At 46.8% G+C, this 23,836-nt stretch overlaps 1 protein-coding gene across 9 annotated transcripts in view; it reads left to right on the top strand.

Moving 5' to 3' along the window:
• The window catches only part of CLEC16A (C-type lectin domain containing 16A), a 218,284-nt gene that overhangs the window by 164,308 nt on the left and 30,140 nt on the right, over positions 1–23,836 (top strand). For 7 of the 9 annotated variants that reach the window (XM_063101247.1, XM_063101249.1, XM_063101250.1 and 4 more), the window contains 4 exons: positions 1,789–1,940; positions 4,437–4,641; positions 6,380–6,547; positions 13,986–14,045. In XM_063101247.1, the coding sequence (XP_062957317.1) occupies positions 1,789–1,940; positions 4,437–4,641; positions 6,380–6,547; positions 13,986–14,045 (585 nt within the window). The remainder of the gene's footprint in view (positions 1–1,788; positions 1,941–4,436; positions 4,642–6,379; positions 6,548–13,985; positions 14,046–23,836) is intronic. The other 2 variants (XM_063101245.1, XM_063101246.1) reach the window with 1 other exon arrangement.

Consider the following 23,836-nt stretch of genomic DNA (forward strand, 5'->3'; position numbering starts at 1 on the left):
AGGGTGTCTGGCTGTCTTAGGTGGTCATATGCTGGAGGGACAGAAGGGGGAGAAATTGACCTCTCATCCTTAGATCCAGATGAAAAGTAAGAAAGCAGGACAGGGGGCGGGGTTGGTGCAGAATCCCTGAAGAAAGCCTGAGTGCGAATTTGTAATTCTGTGTTTTGGGGATCAGAATTCCCCCAGATACGTGGTTAAAGTGCTCCCAACAGAACTTACTGGGGTGATTGATAGAAGTGTTCCACAACTGGAATGTAGTAGTGTACAATTGTAAATTTACTAAAACTTAAACTGCACCCTTAAAATGGTTGAATTTTATGGCACATAGATCATACCTCAATAAAGCTGTTAAGAAAAAAAAACACTCACCTACCATTGTTTCTCTAGTCATAGACTTCGGTTAATGTTTTGGCACATTTCTCTGCAGTTATATTTCTTTGTAGGAACACTTATATTTAACATATCGAACTCATAGTAAAACTCACAGTAATAAAATTTTTATCCTCTTTTTATTTAAAATTGTAATGTTTTCTACTGTCATTGCAATTATTTGCAAATATGATTTTTAATTTTTGTTTTTTCAAATGTATTTCAAAATTATACTTTGAATACTTTCTCATTTTAAAATAATTTCAAGCAACAAAGTGGTACGTGGAACAAAAACGAAAGTTCTCCCATTTATACTTCCCACACACACACTTCCACCCCCAATTCTCACTTCCCTCCCCACAGGTAACCTCTTTTCACAGTTTGGTTAAACATAATTTTTAAGTGGGTATATAATTTTCCATCTAATGGGAAAAAAATCATACTTAAGTTGTTCCCCTATTTGGGGACATTTAGGTTGTTTCCTGATTCAGCTGTCTTGTTTAAAACGTGGCAGGTTAAAAAAAGAAAAATAAAGAAAAGAAAAAATAAACTCAATGTAAGAAAATTTTTAAAAATAATAAAAATAAAACATATGTGGCAGAGGAATCCATTGGAGGGAACTCAAAGTAGACTGTAGATTTAATGGTTCTGTGTTACTTGCTTCATTTCACAGTCATCAAAGACAGGCACTGAATTAGACGTTGAACTGGAGGGATAATTTTAAAATAAGAGAAGCGACCTAGCATATGCTGAGGACCCCCTACACACAAGAACCCACACTAGAATGCTTTTCCTCTCTGTTCTCATTTAACACACCAAACATCTCAAGACAAGGGACATTATTCCCATTTTATAATTGGGAAAACTGTGATTCAGAGGAGCCAAATGCCTTGCCCAGGATCATATACCATCCGGTGCAGAGCTTGGCTGTGTACTGCCAGACACCAAGTTGAGTGCTCGGCGATTCTATAATGGCACAGGGCACTCTTGTTTTCTTGTCTTCGCTTGATTTAGACAAACCATCACAATTGTAACCTGCTATCGGTCTATAAGAAAGTACTGAAATGTTACTGGGATTTTTGGACCGCTGGTTATTTTTAAGCTACAGTTTGAGCACCTAATATGCAGTGAACATTAGACTAATGCTTTATGTGCTTTATATCAGTCCTAACAAATAGCACTTTGAGGGAGTAGGCATTATACCCGTTTTTCAGATGAGGAATATGTGGCCCAGAGAGGGAAAGAAACTCGTCAAGCATAACTGGCAGAAGAGGGACTCAGACCCAGGTCTGTGTGATTCTAGGCCCAGGCTCTGACCCCTGAGCCTGCTACCCAGCAGACGAGAGTCAGCTGGAATGTCTGCATCAGGATGGGTAGCCAGACAGTGCCTCATTCTGCTCTCTGGCTCCCTCCTCTCAGATAACAGCGACTTGATTGCATGCACAGTGATCACCAAGGATGGTGGCATGGTCCAGAGATTCCTGGCTGTTGATATTTACCAGATGAGTTTGGTGGAGCCCGACGTGTCCAGGCTTGGCTGGGGAGTCGTCAAGTTTGCAGGCCTCCTACAGGTAAGATGACTAAAGACTCCAGTATCTCTTATTGGTTACCTGTACAAACACACACACAGTTGTCATCTTTACAATTTTTAATGATACAAGGAATATGTGAACTAATTATCACTGGAAGAAAGCTAAAATATCACACAGATGCACAGATAAAGACCGAGTCAGTCCTCTTTGACCAAAACCCTCCATCTTTTCACTTCCCTGCTCCACAACAGAGAACCTCCATTATTGGTCTGATCCTTCCAGATGTTTCTCTGCCAAGTGCACATATAAATGTAACTACATGTACTATGTTTTTAAATTGTGTACATACACTTGAGAGAGAGAATGTGTGTATTTCTTATGGCATCACATTGAACATATTCTAAACTTTCCCTTTTTACTCGATAGTGTGTCTTATGGTATATAAATTATACCTCAATAAAGCTGTTAAGAAAAAATAAGCACCCCACCTACCAGTCTTCTTCTAATGAGAGATTTCTGTTCATGATTTGGCACATTTCTTTACATTTGTACTTCTTTGTAGGGATACCTTTTTTTTAACATATCAAACTCATAAAATTTTAATCCTCTTTTTCACTTAAAATTGTAATGTTTTCCACTGTCATTGCCATTATTTGTAAGTATGATTTCTAACTTCGGTTAGCATACGCACACGTGCTGGTATCGTTTTTCACTGTTGTATGACTATGTACCAAGGCATGTTCATCTAATGTCCATTGGCTGTTTCTGGTTTTTTTACCAAACAGTGCTGCTGTGAAGAGAAATGTTCTTACTTCCTTATACACTTGGGCAAGATTTTCCTAGGCAGATACCAAGAAGTTGGGGTGTGCCTATTATAAATGTTAATAGATACTGCCAAATTCGTCTCTAAAATGATTGTTGCCAGTGGCAATTTATGAGAACTCCCTTCTCCTCACCTCCTGTATAGCAGAAGTGGGCTCTAAATTGCCAAACACCAAGTTAGGGCTTGGGATTTCATTATGTTTGTCAGCATGGTGGGTGACTAATGCCAGCTTGTTGAGTGAATGAAGCGCAGAACCAGAAGGGCTGAACACAGCCTTCCAGCTCACACTTCTGTCATACCCCTAGTCCCTGAATGTACAGCAGACACTTCAGGACTGAGATTTGTCCTATATCGAGGCAAACCATTTCCTTGCTGGACAGTCCTGGTTCTGGAAAGGCTTTGCCCAGGATGACCCCCCTCCACCTTGCCATCATGGGACCTGCTGGCTGTGTCCCACTCCCCATGAGAACCTTCCATGTATTTGAAGATGCTATTGAAACTTCTTCCCTAACCTCCTCCTCCTCAGAATCTTTCTATTTTTTAAAAAAATGTCTTTTACAGAGGGTGATGTGAGAACAATTGTAGAAGAATCTTTCATTTAAAAAAAAGACTTCCATGTAAGACATTGTCCATTAGTTAACTTATGCTTCTTATTTGTCTAGGCTTATGATCAATTTCCTTTAGAGTTTAGTGTCAGGAAAGTGTTTTTCTCCCCTGAAGGATTAATACGTGTCCTCCATCAGACAATGAAAGCCACATAAACCTTTTTTTTATTTTTTGGTCGTCTTCCAATAGCTACTATTTGTCAGGTTCTTACTACCCACCACACTCCCTGCTCCAAATGCATAGTACCTCATCTAATCTTCCCTGCCACTATTTGACACAGGTATTATTTCCAAAGAGCCCATGCCAAATGTAATGCCTAAGAACAGTAACCATCTTACTTCATGAGCCTTTTTCAACATTTTCCCCACCTCCTCTAGCATTTCTGACTTTGTGTCTATCTCCTGTCTCATGCTTTTATCTCAAATCACCTCAAACCTTTATGGGAAGCAGATTCTCTATGCAGAGGCCATTCTAAGGTTTTAGATTGGATTCATCCTTGTGACACTTGCTACACAGTTTCTTCTCCACCTTTGAAATATAGCTTGCTTCAAATCTCTGCCTACTGGCCCTCCCTGTCCCTTTCTCAGGATTAGCTTTTTCCTTCAGGGACCAGAAGTTCCTCAAAGACATACAAATGGATGCCAGTGATGATGTCTTAGAGAAATAAGGAAGAAATGGGTTAGTAGATGAACGACTGCATCTAAGATCGTGCCAGATGAGGACAGCAGTTTGGGTTCATTAGCTCTGGTTTTTCAGAAGTGAGAAGTGCTGGAGTTTGCCCGTTGAATTACCTGGAAAGGCTGCTCTACCCTTTTCTCCACTGGCTGTCTTAAATCCTCGTGGAAACGAGTTCCAGCCTCCATAACCAGCAGCGGCTTTTTTGGGTTCCCCATGCCTCCCATCCTATCTTCTCCCATGGGGTCTGGTCTGGTTTGTACCATCCTCAACTCTGGTAGACTTGGGAGGCTGTTGATCTCCCTCAGAGCCAAAGCAGAGTTGAACTTGGGGGCCTCTTTCTAGGTGAGACATGGATCCCACAGCTTCTGAGCAGTTGCCATCCTCCCAAACCTGACCGAAACCCTTTTCCTTGCCCCCTCCCTGTGCAGGACATGCAGGTGACTGGTGTGGAGGATGACAGCCGTGCCCTGAACATCACCATCCACAAGCCTGCGTCCAGCCCCCATTCCAAGCCCTTCCCCATCCTGCAGGCCACCTTCATTTTCTCGGACCATATCCGCTGCATCATTGCCAAGCAGCGCCTGGCCAAGGGCCGCATCCAGGCGAGGCGCATGAAGATGCAGAGGATAGCTGGTGAGTGGCCAGGCCCTGGCTGGGTGTCCTCTGGGCCCTCAGGGGGATAGAAGTAGCCACAGGACTATCAGTGCGGTTCTCATACTGACCTTGAGCAGCCCTATAGCTTCTCTAGAAAAGGACACATACAGCTCAAGAATTAATTGTGCTTTACGAGACGATGGGGGATCTGCTCAGAATTTCTGCTTCCCAAGCATTTGGTACCTAGAGAGTTTCTAGGGCTGCATGGAAGAGAAGGGGAGCCATCCCTAGCAGGCAAGACATCAGTGTGGGACAGCTGTTCTCTGTCCTTCACACTGAAGTTCTCAAGCTACAGTTACAGAGTGCTTTGATATTCCTCTACCACCTTCAATTCTAAACAACCCTTGAGGTCTGTACGACCTGCTCTGCCCATTTGACAGAGGGGGGAACTGAGGCTTAGCAACTTGTCCCGTATCTCACTGGCAGCAAGTTGGCAGAACCCAAATGCAGACCTTGCTACTCTAAAGCTTACCCCTTCCTCCTCCCCGCTCCCCTTCCCAGCTCTCACAAGGGGCAGCCCTGCTTGGGGAGGGGCTGGGAACCAGCCCTGAATTTGTTTTACGTTTCACAGGGATGACGGTGAATGTGTCAGGAAGGCCCAAGCTTTTTCAGAAATAAAGATACTGAAACGAGGGCATTCTGTTCTTCGGGGTGGAAGGCAGAGCATTCTCAGGAAACAGGCGTTCTGTCAACTACTAAAATTATGGACAGTCTTTCTCAAGATACCTAGCGCCGTTTGGTTCAGGCATTCTGAGCCTCGCTCCATTCTGGTGTGGTTGCTGAGAGGATTTTTCAGCCCACTGGGGGACGTGGGGGCTTTCTTAAGGGATAACCTAAAAATTAATCCTTGGAGGGCTCGGCCTTGTGGATTCCATTGTTTATTGCGCATGCCTTGTTGATTTGCACAGCCCGCATCCCAAATAGTCATCCCTGCCTTATTTCTCACTTAGCTGAAACTTGGCCTGCAAAATCATTACAGAAGCATTTCATAATGTGCAAAGTGAAATCATTCAGCCCTTTTAAGATTTATTTTCAGAGGGTTTTTTTTTTTGTTTTTTTTTTTGTTTTGTTTTGTAAAGCAATTTCTCACAGCTGGAGTGAAGGCCAAATATTTCATTTGAAAATTGAGAATTATGCCGTAAAGTGGCTGTTAGAACTAACGCCTTACATACTTAAATTGATTTTAAAAAGTCTCTCTGAATTGATACATCATGAGATTTGTCTATGGAAAGGAAGATAACAGCTGTGACAGATAAACACACTCATAATACACATGTACATATGCATATATATTCTTTCTCATCCAGTCCTCGCCCTGCACAGATATATAAATAGGAACTTTCAGGGCAGAATTGGCCCCCCTTGCTTTGGGGTCTGAAGCTAAGCCTTGAGGATCTTTTTTCACTGGAAGATGAGAATCCCAGGTAGAGATTGGCCTGGCATCATTCCATGCAAGGAGCCAGTCCTGGAAGCCCCTTCTTCTTGGTCTCAACCTCTGCCTGAACCTCTCACTGGATTCCCAGTTATGTTTTGAGCCTCAGTGGGATCTTTAGTGTACTGCTGGTCTCCCCTGCTCAAGAGCCTACTGCCTGCTTGGCATCTCCCAAGTAATGCCTGGCAGGGCCACAGCCACTACAGTGTGTGTCCCCCACCCCCAATCTTGTCCCTGCCCCCATCCCACATGCTGAGAATGAACCACGGTGTTGTTTGACTGTAGCCCTCCTGGACCTCCCAGTCCAGCCAACAACTGAAGTCCTGGGATTTGGACTCGGCTCCTCCACTTCCACCCAGCACCTGCCTTTCCGCTTCTACGACCAGGGTCGCCGGGGCAGCAGCGACCCCACGGTGCAGCGCTCTGTGTTCGCATCTGTGGACAAGGTGCCAGGTAAGCCAGCCCCCCATCCTGCACCGTAGCTGGCCCCATCATGGTGGGGGTTCAAGGGCTTTCTCTCTGTGGAGTCTGTGTGCACTGCCCTTCCTGTCTCAGAAATCCAGTCAGCTCGAAGCACCAGCTGTTCAGACTTTATCAAAGCATAGCACAAGATTAAACATGAGCCCCAGAAATAGATCTTGGCTTTCCCTTTGGTGTTTTGCCGCCTTGGTTTGGTTTTCCAGAGATTTTTTGGGTATGTGGAAGAACTTCTCAGAAGTAAGACTAAGTAATTTCTTGGAAATTTCTTGGAACTACTAAAATGATTAGTTATGAGGTTGTGGGAGAGTAATTTCCTTCTCCATGGATGATGACTAGAAGGAGATAGTGTGTGTGGTTCCTGTTAGAACCCCTGAAGAAGTGAGACTTCAGAAGAAGGCCCCTGCCCATGGGACCCTGTCCCTTTTTTCTATCTGGGAGCATCTCTTCTCACTTTCTAATCTCTTCCTCCCCCTCTCCCCCCAAAAAGAGAAACTTGAAAGGAAAGTTCAAGGTCAATTTGGCAGAGCAGAAAGAACCACTTCTCCAGAAGACCAAGCTCTCTCCTTCCTGTTCTGACACGCCTGCTTTAAGTAAATCCATGTGCACCCCAATCCCTCAAAAGAGAGCCTTTCTCTTGAGTAAAAATCTTTAGAAAACTGGCCGGGTTCTCCTCCACAACTTACCCCCTCCACATTTAGGGTTTCAAACTTAAATTTCAAGTGTTGTAAAATGTTTTCAAAAGTGGTAATTGATTTAAGAACAAAATGTAGCCATAAGAACCTGCCCAAAATCCAGGTCCTTCTTTTCACCCCCACCCCACATGATTTTTTCTGTTTTCATTCTTTGATTTGATTAATTAACATAAGTATATATATCTATTGTAGGCATATGGTTTTTAAAATTCTAAACTGGACATAATAAAATGGAAAATAAGTCTACTTTGCTCTAGAAGTAACCACCATTAACAATATATTGCATATCCTTTCAGAAGTGTTTATTTGCATGTCATATACATGATTTTGTGTTTTTTTTCACATTGAGTTACACCACATATGTGATTCTGCACCTTGCCTCGTTTTACTTAATGTTCGCATTACATATTAGCACATATAAATCAACTTTATTCTCATTAACTGTTATATGGTGTTTTATCGTATGGATAGACCAAAAAATATTTTATAACTTTTGTATTGATGGATATTTGGGTCACTTGCAATGTTTTGCTCTTATGGTGTCAGAGTGAACATCCTTGGGATATCTTTTTGTAATTGTGCACATCTCACATCTGTGAGATAAATTCCCAGTAGTGGATCTGCCAAGTCAAAAGGGAAGATTTTTAATCTTGATATATGTAGTCCCAACATGAACTCGAGAAAAAAGTGCCCCAGTTCTCTTTGCCACCCGCAGCTTGTAACTGTTTTCATTCTTAAAACCAATCTTAGACTGCAAGATTGATTATAGCACCACATCTCTTTTCAGCTATGAAATGTGAAATGATTCTGCTTGTTCCAGAGTCTGGTGTAGGTTCTTTGTTAAAAAATTCTCCAGGTTGCTTCATATTCTTTAGCAGTGGTTGCTAAGTAAATATAAGTTATGCCTGTGAGTCTAGGTTAATAAATACTGATTGGCCTGATAAGAAATTATTTCTCTAGGGTCAGTAGTGGGCATCTTTCAGTTTGGGAACTTACTGGTTAAGGAGAAAAGCCCAGGCCTTATTTCCACTCCAATCCTTTTTGGAGCAAGGTAGACTATAAATAAATAAATAGAGCCAAGCGGCACATTTTCTAGCATCTGCATGATCATTTCTCTGTTTGCAAAATTCTTAACAGTGACATATTACTGACTCACCCTGCCTAGGCTTCCAGGGGAAGTGTGAGGTCATCCAGTACTGGGAGTGTGTTCCTGTCGACAGCTGCCTGGGCCTGCCTGGCAGGGCAGGTTGGCTCAGCTGGAATGTCCAGGGTCTTGTAGCTGGTCCCAGGTCAGGGAACTTGAGGCTGTGCCAACTGGGACTACAGCAAGTCAAAGGTAGCTGCTGAAGACAGCCATCCACCCCTTGGTGGGGTCTCTCTCATGACTGCCCCTCAGGTGCTGGGGTGGGGGTGGAAACCCCATTGTCACTTACGTGCCCCCCAGGGTGACTGCCCTTTGTTACAGAGGCATCTCTGCCCATCTGCCCTGGCTTGGCATTAGAGCTGTAACCTGAAGAGCAAGTTGAAATCCATGAGCTTTAACATGAGTTTGGGGGTAGTGGGACATCTACGGAGAGGAGGGAACAGCGGCTGCCGCCTACCCCTTATCATCTGCCTTCACGGCAGAAGCCACACAGCATCTCAGAATCCTCCTTAAATCTTCTCTCCACCTTCCCATACCTCCAGAAAATACCCTACCTTTTCTCCCCTCCCTAGACCATTCCTGAGATCACAGCAGCAGCCTCTTCAGTGTCCCCAGCTTCCAGTCTCATCTCCTGCCTTCCATTCAGTCAGCAGGATCTTTCTAGAACATAAATCTGATCATGTCATGCCCCTGCCTACAACCTTCAGGTAGCATCCTGTTGCACTTAGAACAAAATCCACATCTCTCCCTGTGATTTTGTGTGATCACTGTGAGATCCAGCCCCAGCTGGCCGCTCATGTGAAGTGTGGCCACGTTCACTCCATCCCCCACCCCAGTCGCACCAGCCCCTGCTGCTCTACGTCAGCACTTATCAAAGTAGTGGTTTGGGGACCCCTTTGTGCTCTTACAAAGTATTGAGGAACCCAGAGAGATTCAGTTTATGTAGATTATATCTGTAGATATTTATGGCATTAGAAATTTAAGATGCTTTTAATATTTACTAATTTATTTATTGAATAAATTCATTGCCTGTAAACAAATCACAGTCAGAAGAGCTGTTAAAAAGGAAAAAAATAAGCATAAATAACTCAGTTTTCTATGAACAATAACTCTATTTTCCAAAACAACAGAAAAATTAATGTTTTACATTTTTACAACTCTCTTTAATGTCGGGCTTAATAGAAGCCAGCTGGATTCGCTTATCTGCCTCTGATTTCAATCTGTTGTGATTGTGTACATTATGTATTCTCTGGAAAACTCTTCTGTACACCCCTGTGAAAAAGAATATAACAGGAAAATGATGTCTTTTCATTTTTGTAAAAACTGCGATTCCCAGACCATGCTTTGAGAACCACTACTGTAGATCACTGAGCCCTTTCCTGCCTCAGGGCCTTTGCAGTGGTGGTTCTTCTTAGATTTTGGTGTGGCTGCTCCCACTAATTGCTCAAGCCTATGTGCTGCCTCCTCAGAGAGGCCTTTTCTGATCTCCACTTCCGTGGCTAGGGTTACCCACCCCGCTTCATCACATTAGCCTGATTTTCTCCATGGAACTATGGTTCTTCACCTGGCTGACATATTTGTGCACTTGAGTACAGTCTTTCTCCATCACGGAGAATGTCACCTGTGTGGGAACCTAAGGGTCTGGCCTGTTCACCTCTCAGCACCTAGCACTGTGTCTTCATTCATTATTTGTTGAATGAAGAGTAAGCCCACACTTGTTCTCTGCACAGCCTTGGAGCAGATCCCATCAAATGCCTTCTCCCTTGTCTGAACTCCAGAAAGACAAGGCAATTCCCTCTGGGGCCCTAGACGTTTGGTGGTTTAGTCTGTGGCACTTTGACAAGGGAACAGGAGGGAACTGAGACCCCGGAAGATCTTAAGCAGCATTCCACTGCTTAATTTATGTCGCCAAAGTGCGTGAGAGGTGTGTCTAGGGACAGATGCACCTAGGTGATAGTTTGGGGTTGGTTACACATCAGCTGACTTTCGCCATTCTCTCTTTATTCAGAGGTTTGCAGACATCAAAGAGCAGGGCCAAGGGGGTGCTGGCTAGTGGTGGGAGAGTTAGTCACCAGAACATGGCCCGGGCTGGCCTCTGATGCTGGTGCTGCGCATCCACAGCTGTTCCTGAGGCCTGAGGGTACTGCGCCATGACCCCTCCTGCCTTCTGGAATCCTAGTTGCTGTGTGTCCATTGCCACGGGCCATGCTGTTGCAAAACCCCAGGCTGCACGGATCCTTACCCCAGGCTGCATGGATCCTTGCTCCTGCCTGGGGAGTAATTCACAAGGAAGGAAACAGCTCTGCCAAGTGCCTTGCAGTGACTCCTAGAGGAGTTTGCTTTATTAAGATGCATCTTCTGATTTTATCTGTGAAGCCAAGTAATTGTCATAGAGCAGTTTCTCTCCCCTTTAGAAGCTATAAACAATTATATTTGATGAAAATATACCTTTCTTTTCCTTGGTGGAGATATTAAAGAAGATTATACATCAGGGCTCATAGGTGACTAGCCCCTTCGGTGTATTTTTCTCCCATTTGGCTTAGAAAGAAATTGTAAATTCTATTTACTGGCCAGTTTTAATGTTTGTGGCTCTCACCCCATAGAATGTTCAGCTGCATGAGGGCAGAGGCTGTGTGTACACCTGGCCAGGGAAGAAGGAGTTGGTGGTGGCTGGTATGTTGGCAGTGGGCAGGCATGAACAGGTCCAGACTCTAACCTGAGCTCTCTGTGGCTTTGAGGTGCATCACTTCTGTGATTAGAGCCCTCACGACCCATCCCACCCACCCACAGCAACAGCTTCTTTCCAGAATCTGCCATGGCTGGTCCAAGTGGTCCCACCCACGAGGCCTGTCTTTCCATAAACTCCAAGTGGACCAGCAGACACCAGAGCAGAAGCTGTTCCTTTTAAGCGACCTCAGGGCGTTGGGGGCAGCAGCCTCCATTCAAAGGGCCAGAGTCCTAGCCTCCCAGAGTAGCCGCGTTCCTCACTTCTGGACTCCTTTTGGCCCAGAGGCTGCTTCGGAAGGCCTCAGCAGACCAGAGACTGCTTACAGGTGTTCACCTGGTGGGGGAGGTGGAGTGGGAAGTGTTATAGGGATTTGAGTGAAGCAGCCAAGTAGGTTGACCTCTGCTGGCCCTCATTGATGGGGCTTCGTGACTTCTCCCCACCAACCTGTTAATTCCAGGGACAGGGACTGGGTCTGCCTCTTTCACTGCTCTCTCCCCTGCTAAAAACCCTCTAGTGCCTCCTGTCACCAGCCCCTCTCTGTGGTCCACAGTCCTACACAGTCTAGCTCCTGCCCCCTTTTCTGGGATCAGCTCCCAGTTGTTCTGTCCCTGCAGCGCTCTCTACAGGTAGCACAACCCAGCATTACAGCCGCACTGGCTCCCAAGGTCCAAGCACATCCCAGCTCAGGGCCTCTGTCCCTGTGCTTCCCTCTGCCTGGAACCCTCTACACGGCGGGTTCCTGCACAGCCTTCAGGGCTCTGCTCGGATACCTCCTGGGAGGCCTTCCCTGAGTGGCCCGGCCCACCCTCGGCCCTTTCTGCATGGCAGCAGTTTTTCATTTTTTTAATTGATGTGAAATTTACCTTATGTAACATAAAGTTAATCATTTGAAGGTGAACAATTCAATGGCATTTAATACATTCACAATATTGTGCCATCATCGCCTCTGTTAGTTCCAAAACATTTTCAACTCCCCAAAATAAAACCCTGCAGCCTTTAAGCAGTCAGTCCCCATTCCTTCTTCTCCCTTGCCCCTGGCAACCACTAATCTACTTTCTGTCTCTAGATTTACCTACTCTGGATATTTCATGTAAATCATATGATATGTGGCTTTTTGTGTCTGGCTTCTTTCACTTCACCTAATGTTTTCAAGGTCCGTTCATGTTGCAACATGTATCTGTATTTCTTCATTCCTTTTCATGGCTGAGTAATATTCATCACATGGATAGACCTCATTTTGTTTCTCCACACATCACTGATGGACATTTGGATTGTTTTCATCTTTTGGCTATTGTCAATGGTGCTGCCATCAACATTTGTATACAAGTTTTTGTTTGAACACCTATGTTCAGTTCTTTTGGATATATACTTAGAAGTGGAAACTAGGTCATATGATAATTTAACTTTTGAGGAACTGCCAAATTGTTGTTCCACAGTCTTCATAGCCCTCACCTTGAGTTAAAATTGCCTCATTTATGTTCTTATTTGCTGCTACTATCCTGCACTAGAAGCCACTTGAAAGGGGGACCTTGTTTGTCTTATCCTTGACAGTACTGACACTTAATAATACATATTGATGGCTGGGTGGATAGGCGGATTGGGGGATGGGAGGTTGGGGGGGCAGAAGGATGGAGCTGATGAATTGTTCAGTCTCATTTCCCCACATACTGTCAGCTCCTGTGGACAGGGCATTTCTGTCTGGCTGAAGTCTGACACGAGTTGGTGACAATTCTGGGTACCAGCTGGAGAGTGGGACTTCATTACATAAGGGCCAAGCTCCCCTTCACTCACTTCCTATTCCAGCTTTCTATTGATTTGGGGGAACTGTCTTGGGGCAAACATTTAAATTTCCTGAGTATCTGGGAAGAGCTGTGCTTTTCACAGGTATTAATCTTTATCAAAGGCAGACAAACCAGCCTTATCACTTGCCTGACACAGAACACTTAATAGTTCTGTGGAAAAGCCATGCAGTTCCAGAGCCAGCCCGTGGCTGCTGAGTCACTGAGGAAGAATGCAGAGATGTCAGGGTGCTGACTGTGAAGCCCTGGACTAACATCCAAAAAGGAAAAGAAAAATCATTTAATTCATAGACATAGGTTCTGACTTCGCCTCTCCTGGAGATCACGTTCTAGGTGCTAATGTCATCTCATGGTAGTGTTTCCCAGAAACTAATTTTTTTTAGGCTTGTTATTTTTCTCTTTTCTGATTATAAAACTGGAGCCGATTCCTTCCAGCTCCCACAGGCAAAAAAATACCCTCTCTGGAGTCACAGGAAAGAGAGCCTCACCTACCACCTTCCTCCAGCTCCCCAGCCCGTGTTAACCTGCCTTCAGCTCCCTGGCCAGAGTCGGGCCACTGGCTCAGTGAGTTACAGAAACTTGACTGAAGCCTTTTTTTCTTTAAAGAAAAATTTATTGAGCTGCTAAGCACTTTATGCATTATTTTCATTTGATCTTCCCAACAACCTTCAGAAGGAAGGTTTCTGCATGTGAGGGAGAGACCTGCCCAAAGTCACACAAAATACCCCTCCCTACCCCAGCAAGGATTTGAACTTGAGTCTGCCCAGGTCAGATCCCAAGCCCCTACTACCATGCTGAACCAGCCACCTCTTAATTCCTGACTTAGTTTTGACGTATCTGAAGTGAATTCCCCTTTTCTGATTTTAGAAATAAATGCTAATCATAGCCACCTAAGGCCTTGCTGGAATTGGGCAAAACCACTTTGTCAGCTCCGATTCTAAGCATGTTACATGCAGAAAAAGTCCTATCTATTTCTGGAAGTGTGGGCTATAGTTTGCAAGAATTAACTGTGCCAGGCACTTTATATGCATTAATTTTATCCTCCCAGAAACTCTGGAAGCTGGTATCACTTGCCCTGCTCAGACCAAGACCACAGAGCTCACACGAGGTAGGCTGAGATCCATGTCTCCGCTTCCTGCTCTGAATCCCGTGGCTGCATTGGGAATGATTGAGCTGCTTCACATGGTGGCTCTGCACCTGTCTCAGAGCATCAGAGGTCAGCAGGAGTGGCCCTGGCCTAGGCAGAGTTTCCCAGTTCCCTCTTCTGCAGCCCACACTAGCACACTCCCGAGTCCTCACACTCCGAGACCAGGCTCTGCCGGATCAGGGACAAACCTGCAAAGCAGTAATTCGGAAAGATGCTCTCTCTCGAGACCACAACTTCCAAAGCAGGCTAGTGGTGCAGGACCCATTCTTATGCAGGTTTGTCCCTGGGCTGTCATGAACAAAAGTCAGAAATGAGACTTCAAATCCTGCCTGACCAAAAGCAGCAGGATTTGAGCTCCTTTCAATGCTTTCTGGCAGTTGTCTCTAAGAGATCAGCCTTCAGGTGGTCAGGTGGAGGGTGGAGACCAGAGCCCATTCAAAAATCAGGCCTGAGCTGAGTCCAAAGGGTCCCCTGCTTGCCAGGCCTCTTTTGCAGGGCCCCAGGGCAGCCATGAAGAGAGAGAGCCTCAGGAACCCTGGAGCTAGGCACACACAGCCCGGAAAGGAACCGTGTTCTCACATCAAGTCCCACAAGGGACTTGGTATGTACCCCAAGAAGACACTTCCCAATAGACACAATAGCACTTATTTCTAAGTGATATTATAAATAAAATGCCTCTCTTGCAAGATGTGGACACGCAGCAGGCAGAGCCAGCCAGCATGCCACAGATGCTTTTCCTAGGAGGTGGAGGGAGGGAGAACAAAAGAGTTCTAAAGAATTGAGAGTTGCTTCACCTGGAGTCATTACCTGCCTCCAACCTCTGAAATGCCTGCCTGTGTGCCCAGGAGCCTTCTGGTGTAACAGTGTGTCAAGTAGCAGGAAACACTCCCTGGTTGTCTATGGAGAAGAGTGTGGAGCACTCATGCAGGAGGTGTGGGATGAGACTAGAGCCCCACATTCAACCTGCATTTGACCTTGGCTATGCCTTGAATGTTCTTGAGGCTCAGGGGGGCCCACTATACGGCAGCCTGGCTGGTAACACAGAACAGGCAGATATGTGTCAGTGTCGGTGGCAGAGCAAGAGGCTCAGCTGCATGCCCATGTGTGCACACCAGCACAGGCCTGTCCCTGCACAGAGGGTACAGCTGCAATCCATACTCGGTTCCAGCCTTCTTAGTACAAGTCAAACACATTTATGGCAGAACAGTTGGAGAAGCACCAAGAAAAGACAGAATTCACTAAACCTTGCCACCCTGAGGAATCTAGGAAATAGGCTACAGTGTTCTTTCCTGTCGTTCTTTCTTTTCATCCGTTGTGGGCTTTCTTTTCCCAGCACTGGAGTATTTGCCCAGACGAGAGTCAGCAGAATGGGGTAGCTAAGCACAGCCCTGGAGCCAGACAGTCTGGGTTCAAGTCTCAGGTTCCCACCTCCACCTTCTACTTGGTACATGGCCTTGGGCCTCAGTTTATCCAGATAAAAAACAGGGATGATGCACAACTATATGAGTATACTTAGCACTACTGAACTGTACACTTAAAAATGGTTACAATGGAAATTTTTATGTGTATTTTACCACAATTGAAAAAACAAAAATAGGGTGAAAATGTCACCTACCTCTTTAGTCTCTTATGCACATAAAATGAGTTCATGCACGTAAGTGCCTAGAACGATGCCTAGTATGTATAAAGTATTCAACTAAGGGTAGCTGCTCTTAGTATTTTTTGTTGTTTTTAGTTAAGAGCTGACCCTTGGGACCCCAAATAATAGGTTCCCTTTCTCACATAAATCAATTTGCACAAACAAAATCGATAATATAGTAGCCCCTTCTGCAGGAAATAACAAAGCCACCCTGCAGTGGTACAGATTTGCCCTTTTCAGAAAGGCTTTCATTAGGTGCTGATAAAACACTGCGGTGTGACAGAGCAGGCAGAATTTTCCTCCCCGCACAGAAGAAGCCCTGAGGGTTCGGTCATGTGATCTGCCTGAGAGGTCCCATAGCTTGCAGTGGCAGAGCCAGGGCCAGAGCGGAACATATATTCATCTCCTGAAGCTGCCAGCCCAGCACACATTTTGTCCCCTGTGGTGCTGATCTGCCATCATTTGTGTAGCACCTGCCTGAGCCAGGTAGTCCCCACTGACACTGACAACAGCTCTGGGATTCTTCATCATTCTTCATTCATCATTCTTCAGTCTACAGATCAGGAAACCCAAGCCAAGAACAGAAGAGCACTTTGCCCAGTGTCACACAGCTCACAGGTGGCCAGCCTGGGATTTGAACCAGGGCTGTCTGCTTGCGCTGTGAACCACCATGTCTTCAGTTTTGAAGATTATTCAGTGGCCAAACACCTGAGAGTCAGGTGTGCTTTGGGAACCCCATGAACTATTGCTGTATTCCATGCCATCTTGCATACCAGGAGCACAGAAACCAGCAGAAAAAGTACATAAAATTTTTCAAAAAAAAGTTTTGCCTTTTTTCTGTGGATATTTATTTTTTGCTTCTGGGTCATTTGTTTTATCAACTGCAAGTTCTCATTAGCAGGCAAGTGATAGCAGATGCCACGGATTGAAGGTTCATTAATGGCAGAAAATCCAGAAACAAAATTCTAGCCCTTAATTTTATATGTGAATTGATAAAAGTCCACCTTGATTTGATTTTTGCCTTAAAACATCCCTGACTAGCTCAAGGAACCCCCGGGTGCTCCCTGGAACAGGGTTTGACTTTAACACTTCCCAAGAACTAGTCATAGTACCTGCCTTTGGGATCTGAGAGAAAATGAGATGCCAAGTAAGTAGTAATGCTGAGTGTGCGGACAGCCAGAAGGAAAATCAGTTAATTCATGAGGACCCCTTAAGAATGAAGACAGGCAAATCAAAAGGCAGAGATGTGACAATACTGATGCTGAAGGCTCAGGGGGAAGCAGAAGTCTTTGAGTTCTCTGCATGTCTTTATGCCTTGGATGGCCTCTTCAAAGCATGGTACCTCCTGGAGCTAGAGCAGGGGACCATTGGCGGGGTAGAGTAGGGGAAGGACTGGCATTTTTTAAAGGAACTTTTAAAGTTCCAAGGAAGTTGTATGACAAATACACTGACTAGGGTCAGGAAAGGGTAGATTTGTTGAGCAAGTGTGTACTGAAGCCCTTTGTGAATCAAGTAAGTACTGTGCTGGGCTTACAGAGAAGGCTGGCCCCAGGAGACAACTTATAAATAGGTGGTCCAGAGCAAAGAAGCAGGCACGGTGAGAGCTCTGCAGGGCATCCTGGCACAGAGGGGCTGTGTGTTCAAAGGCATGTCTGCAGGGGAGGGCAGGGAGGAGAGCCAGGCTGGGAACTGGGCAGGCTCAGTTGGTGAAGGGCTTGGTGGGCTTGCTGAAGGGTGACAATTTTATCTTGGAAGCAGCAGGAAGCCACTGAAGGTTCTGAGGCAGAGGAGTGATAAGTCAGGGACACAGGCAGCAAAATGGCCTTGGGCTTTGATAGGCTGGGGTTGGAAAGGGCAGGGGAGGAGGGTAGACAGGAAGTAAAGGCAGGGCCCACTCAAGCCCCTTCACTTCCTGCTCATGACCTGTGTAGTAGGTGGCACTATGACCATCTTACAGATAACAAAAATTCTCTCCACAGAGGTAGCCTCCTTGTCAGGTTGATGTGCATCCTTTTATACCTTTTCCTAGGCATCTTTGTGCTGTACTTGTACAATAGGATCATAGTACTTTTTAAAAAAAACAAAAAACTAAATGATCACTATTTTCACTCAACAATATATCCTGGAAATTTTTTTTCATGTTATTTCATAAGAGCATGCTCATTTGTTTTTGACTGCTATGGTCAATCATCTGGACAAACCACTATTTAGCCAGTCCCCTATCGATGGATGTTTAGGTTGTGGCCAATGTTTTGTCCTTTAACAATAATAGGCACCTCCAAGCACCATTGCGTAAGGGTTTCCTTAGGCTAAATAACTGTGAAGTGAATCCAGAAATAGGTAAGCTGTAGAACCAATGGGATTTGGTGACCAGTGAAATGTGGGGTTGGGTGGAGTGGGGAGCCGCAGGGCTAGTTTAAGGCAAACTATTGAAGGGCCTCTGTTTCTCTCTCTCTCTCTCTCTGAATGTTCTCTGTGCATTCAGCTAGCACAGAGATCATTTGATGATCCCAATTTCTGACCCAACAACCCTTGTTACTGATGGACATTGTTTTGTCCAGGAGACCTTCAGGAGCTGATGATTAGAAAGGTCCCCAGGGACTAGTGGGGGTCTCCAAGGGCTGGCCAACCCATGGCATGGCTCCTCATCCCAGACAGAGCCTCTGAGCTTGGCATGGTGGAGCCACCAGTGGCTTCTGCTCTTACTCCTGGCTCCTATTCTCTTCTCTCTGTAGCCAGAATCCCACAACTAAGATACAGCTTCCTTTATTTGTGGCTATCCAGCCATGGCATTTTGTATAAATGTGGTTTTCTTCAAACACACACACAGTGTTATTTTTGTAACATCTCAGATTCCCAAAGGGCTGAAAGTCAATATTATCCCAGTGTGATGGAAATGGCTGTTCTGTGACATGCCTTCACACTTATACAGCCTGCTTCCTTAAGCCTCAGAGTGATCACAAAAACATATTCCAAAGCCCATTGACTGGGATTGATGAATTGTTTTACTGTCTCCATCGCTCCCTTCTGTGAACTCCAGTCCTTGAAAGCCACCACCTGTTTCCATGTTGAGTGTGAGAAATTCACAGTATGATTTTGGGAGTAGATGCTTCAACTGTATGAAATACTAAGTTTGGACTGTGATTTGCAGTGACTCCTGAGAAAGTATTTGCTAGCTGGTAGAAATTCAGGTGCATGGCATATCTGGTATACTTCTAGCATCCAGACTTTTAAGGCCCCAGGAGAAAAGTCCCATTAATTGAATGCCTCCTGTGTGCTAGGCACTAAGCTGGTTGCTTTACGTAAAATAAGATTAATACAAAGAAACTGTAGTGTTATTAATTTTGCTTTTACAGCTGGGCCAAGCAAGACTCAAAAAGCAAAGTCACTTGCCCAGAGCTAGTTGATGAAGATGGAGCCCCTTCTTCCAGTGCTTCTAGGGGCTTCCTGAGAAAAAAGTTACTTCTCACTCTTTGTTCTTTCCTTTCCTGCTAAGTTGATTTGAAGGCTCTGCGGAGCTTTTGAGATAAGGCATCCTTTTGTTGTGGCTTTCTGATCATGTTGGCCTCACAGGCCGATGGTTGGGCCTCAGATGCTGCGCTCCAGGCACACTCCAGTCTTTCAGGTCACAGATGTCCTCAAACCTCGGGGACAGCGGGTGGCAGGAAGAATCAGTGTTGATGGAATGAACCTCCCACAAACACCCTCCACCACCACTACTCTTAGTAACCTGGCAAATATTCTGAAATAGTTGGCATTTACCAAATCTCAGGCATTTTGGAAAAATGCACTTTCGGAGGCCAGATTTCCAGCCTGAAGCCCAAGGGAAATGTCCCTCAGCTCAGAGCAGTGTCCTAGCATCCTGAAGCAGTGCCCAGCCTAGTGGAGACCTCAGCCTGCTCATCATTCCTGTCTCTGACCTCTTCACTCTTCTCCCAGCAAAGAGCAAATGCAGAATCCATCCTGCACTCCTGTCCCCACCATGTCCAGCAGAGGGGCCCTTTGTGCCCGCCTGGCCTGAAGCACCCATAGCAGGCTGCTGGACTCGAGCAGTTTAAAAGCTACATCACTTAAGCTCCTGCTGTGCACCAGGTGTAGGTCATCATGCCGTTTAAACTGTGCCACATCTGCCAAGCAAGCCATCACAATAAAGAGGTTAGGGACACATGCCCTGGAGTCAGACCATCTGGGTTCAAGTCTACACCCACACGCATAGATGACTGCGTGATGCCAGGAAGTTCTGTAAAGTCCCTGAGCCTCAGTGTCCTCTTCTGTAAAATGGGGCTAATGATAGGATCTGCCTCTCAGAGGCAGGCACTTAACACTGGGCCAGCACTCTGTACGTGCTTCACACCATCTCAGAACATAATGGTCACCACTGTTGAGGAGGGAGACAGGGTGCAGAGGGGGAGAGCAGCCTGCACAGAGTCACTCAGTGCTCAGAGGTGGAAGGTCAGCACTGCAGCCTCGTGGCCAGGCTCAAGCTCCTTGCAGGGCTCCTGCAGGCGGCTCCATAGGGCGTTCACCAGTGTTCTCGCTGGAGCTTTCAAGCTCTGCTGCTGCTGAATGGATGGCACCAGGCCAGCGGACTTCAGGGGACCTGTCCTCTTAGAGCTACTGTATCCTAGCATCATCCATCCTTCCAGCAAGTGCACACTAAGTGCCTCTGGCAGCCTGTTGGGGTAGGGGGGCAGGAGACGTAGAAATGGATGGCTGCTGTGCCAGAGATGGCTCAGGGGAGGGTCACTAATAAGGCGAGTCACCCAGAGGACCCGTGATGCTGGAGCACAGGGAGTGAGGTGTGGTGGGGGGGAACATGGGCCTGGGAGGCCACGAGGAGGCATGTAGATTTCATTGAGTGCTCTGGGAAGCTTCTGGGGGCCTTTAAGCAGTGGAGTGGCTGGACCTGACTTAGGATGGTCTAAGATCCTTGCACATGCTGCGTGGGAGTGGATTGGAGACAGCAGTGCTGGGCCATCAGGGTCCCCCCAGAAGCCGAGAGAACAGTTGGGCAGGGTGGGGGTGCCCCTGGCTGGTGTGGTCAGTGGTGGGTTTGGGTGCAGTTTGCCTAGTTGTGACAGATCTGCTCCTGAGGATGGCACTGTCCCTGCATGTCATGTTGCACCTCAGGGTCAGCAAAGCTTTTCCTGTTCATGATCTCAGTTGCACCGTGGGGGTGGTGAGATGGGAAACTGAGGCTCGAGAGGTGAGGCGACTGGCCCAGGTCACAGTACCAGGAAGTAGTGGTGTGCTTTGCACTCTGCTTCTGAGCCGTTCTGAGGTTGAAATGTCTAACTGGCTCAGGCACCATTTGAAGAGAGTGTTTCGTGAGGCTCACCGCATTGCCAGCATCGAGTTGTGTCTCCACAACCTGTGTTCACAAAAGACCGGAGGAAGGTACTGTTACTCTTCCCACTTAACCAGTGAGGAGGCCAAGGTGAGAGAAGTGAAGTAACTTGCCCAAAGTCACACAGTGGTCCATGGTATTGCTGAAACCCACTCCTAGGCCATCTGACCCCCATAGTCTGCTCAGCCCAGTATCCAGGATCCTCCTCAGGACCTGAAGAAGTTCTTGGCTTTGGTCTGGGGAGCTGTAGTTGGAAGTTGGGGCACTGTCTCTCCTAAAACCCCTCACGTGGTTCCTGAGCACACCTGTCAGAGCTCATGATAAATCAGCCTGGAGATGCATGTGCTTATCCAGCAGCACTAACTGGCTGTCTGGGCTTCCTGAGCCAATTGACATTTGCCCAGTATGTGTGATGTATCAACAGCTTTTTCTCCTGCTTTTTGCAACCCAGCCTGGCTCTCAGCCAGAACTCTTTTAAAAAAATAAATAAAATAATAATAAGGTGCTGACCTGCAATGGTAATTGCTGGTGCACCAGCCAGCGCAGGAGCCTCTGCAGAGGAGATTTAAGTTGTGCTGGTCAGGGAAAAATTTGGAAACTTTCTGGAAGGTTCTGGGGCTGGCCCAGAGTTTAGGTAGGCCCTTTGGTGATGCAAGTTTGGGGATTTCTTTGGCTCATTGCCTTGATGGAACCGCAGAGGTGGGCTTCTGTGAAAAGCAGTGGAGTTTGTCTTTTCACTCATTCCTTTATTCAGCAAGCATTTATTGAGCATCTGTGTGTACTGGGCACTGTGCTTGGGGTTGGTGACCCTGCCACATGGAGCATGCAGTCTTGTAAGAGTGACAGGCAGCATTCAAATATTCACAGCAGTAGCTATTTAGTAATGAGGAACCTGGCCTTATCTAATGGGGAAGGGGAAAGGCTTCCCTGAGCAGGTGGGTGGGTAGACCATGGAAAGAGTCAGTGGAGCAGACTGGATGAGGATCAGCATGCGAGGGGCCCTGCGTCAGGAAGGACCTGGATGCAGAGTAAGGGGAAGGCCAGGCTCGCCTGTCTCCCAGTTGATGGGGCACCTTCCATGCCTCAAGCTCCATACCATTCCTTATCTCATCCTCAGAACCTCCCTGGGGAGGCGTGTGCTCATGTTGCAATTGAGGTTTCCTGAGGCTCAGGCGGTTAAGTGACCCACCTGGGGTTGCACAGCAAAGCTGGCGTTATAGCCAGCTCTGCCCAGCCCCGCTCTGTGCTCTCACCACCACCCAGCCTCCCTCTCCGTGTTCTCTTTTTTTGCTCTTCCTCGCTATTCTGTGTTGTAACTGGTGTGGCTCAGAGGCCTGCCAGGAGAACCAGAACCCCATTGGAGGGTAATTATCTCTAAGTTATTGACCTCAAGTCTGTAAACAGCTGCAAACCCAAAACTGCCTTGACAGTGTCTCCTGTCCCTGGCTCTCAGTACTTTCTCAGCGAACCTCTTGGTTGATGGATTCCCACCCTACATCATCCACTTTAGAGTAAATGCATCTCTAAAACTTCGTCAGGAACCACATCCAAATGAGGAAAAGCCGTGCTATCCTGGAGGAGCAGAGGGGCCAGGTGAACTGTCCAGCCTCCAGTAGGAGAGTAACCTCATTCCCCTGCTGCCAGGGGTGACAAGGCCTCCTCAGCCCAGCATAGCCTTCTCGTCAACTCCTTGCTCCTCCAAGCAGACTTGTCCTTTCTCCATCCCATCCTGTCCCTCTGTGACTTCCATGGGACGCACTACTAGGTGATCAGGAAGCCAGTTGGCTAGAACCCCACGGCAGCAAAGAGGGGCTGTCCTGATGGTGCACAGAGGTGTGGCCCTATTGGAAGCATGGAGTCCCAGCACCTGCAGGATCTTCCCCAGCTCGAGGCCCTGGGCTGAGCCAGCCTAACCCTGCGGTCCTCAGCCCTTGCTGTGCATTTTTAGAATCCCCTTGAGAGGTTTTGAAAGAACCCAATGTCCTGTCCCAGCCCACTTAAGTCAGAGTGAGAAGAGGGTCATTGGTGGCACTCTCCGCTGTCGGAGCAGCTGCTCCCTGACAGATTTGGGGTAGAATGAGCTCTGGATATGAGAGTGAGATATATTTGGTGCCCTAGGCCCAGTTTCAGGAGAGACCAGTTCCTCAAAGCTTACTATGCTTTTAGCAAACCTGATGGGCACAGCTCTGCACCATGCTCTGTGCTAAGAACTGGGGAGTGGAAGGTTCTGGATGGCCCTCCCTCAAGGACTTCACAGTATCCTGGCGATGCCTAACTCACTGTAGCAGCATAGTGTGATCTGTGCTGCAATGTGGAAGCCCAGGGCAGTGAAGGCTCTGGAAGGAGGTCTGAAAGCATGGGCCAGGTTAAATGAGGTGCGTCCCAGGCAGGTGGCACAACTGGGGCTGTGAAAACCATGGTGTGCACGGGGGTCCTGCAGGTAGCCTGAGGTATGTGAAGCAGGAGGCAGCAGAAGCCATGTGGGAATGGCCTCTTACACCTGGTTAACCGTCCTGGACTTTGTCGGAGGGCCCAGGGAGCCACTGGTAGGCTTCCAGCAGCAGGGCTAAAGGTCACACTCTAAACTGACCATACACATAGCCCTGGAGCAGGGAAACAGTTCACTCACAGGGGCTGGCCCCACGCTGAGCTGCCCATGGGACCTGATGACCCACCCTTAACTGGGAAGAATAGGTGGCCGAGAACTTGTCCTCGTGTAGAACAGCTGGAGCCCAGATCCACTCATCCAGTCCAAGGCCAAAGCTG

This window comes from Cynocephalus volans, chromosome 6 (genome assembly GCF_027409185.1).
Source record: "Cynocephalus volans isolate mCynVol1 chromosome 6, mCynVol1.pri, whole genome shotgun sequence".
Taxonomy (NCBI): Eukaryota; Metazoa; Chordata; class Mammalia; order Dermoptera; family Cynocephalidae; genus Cynocephalus; species Cynocephalus volans.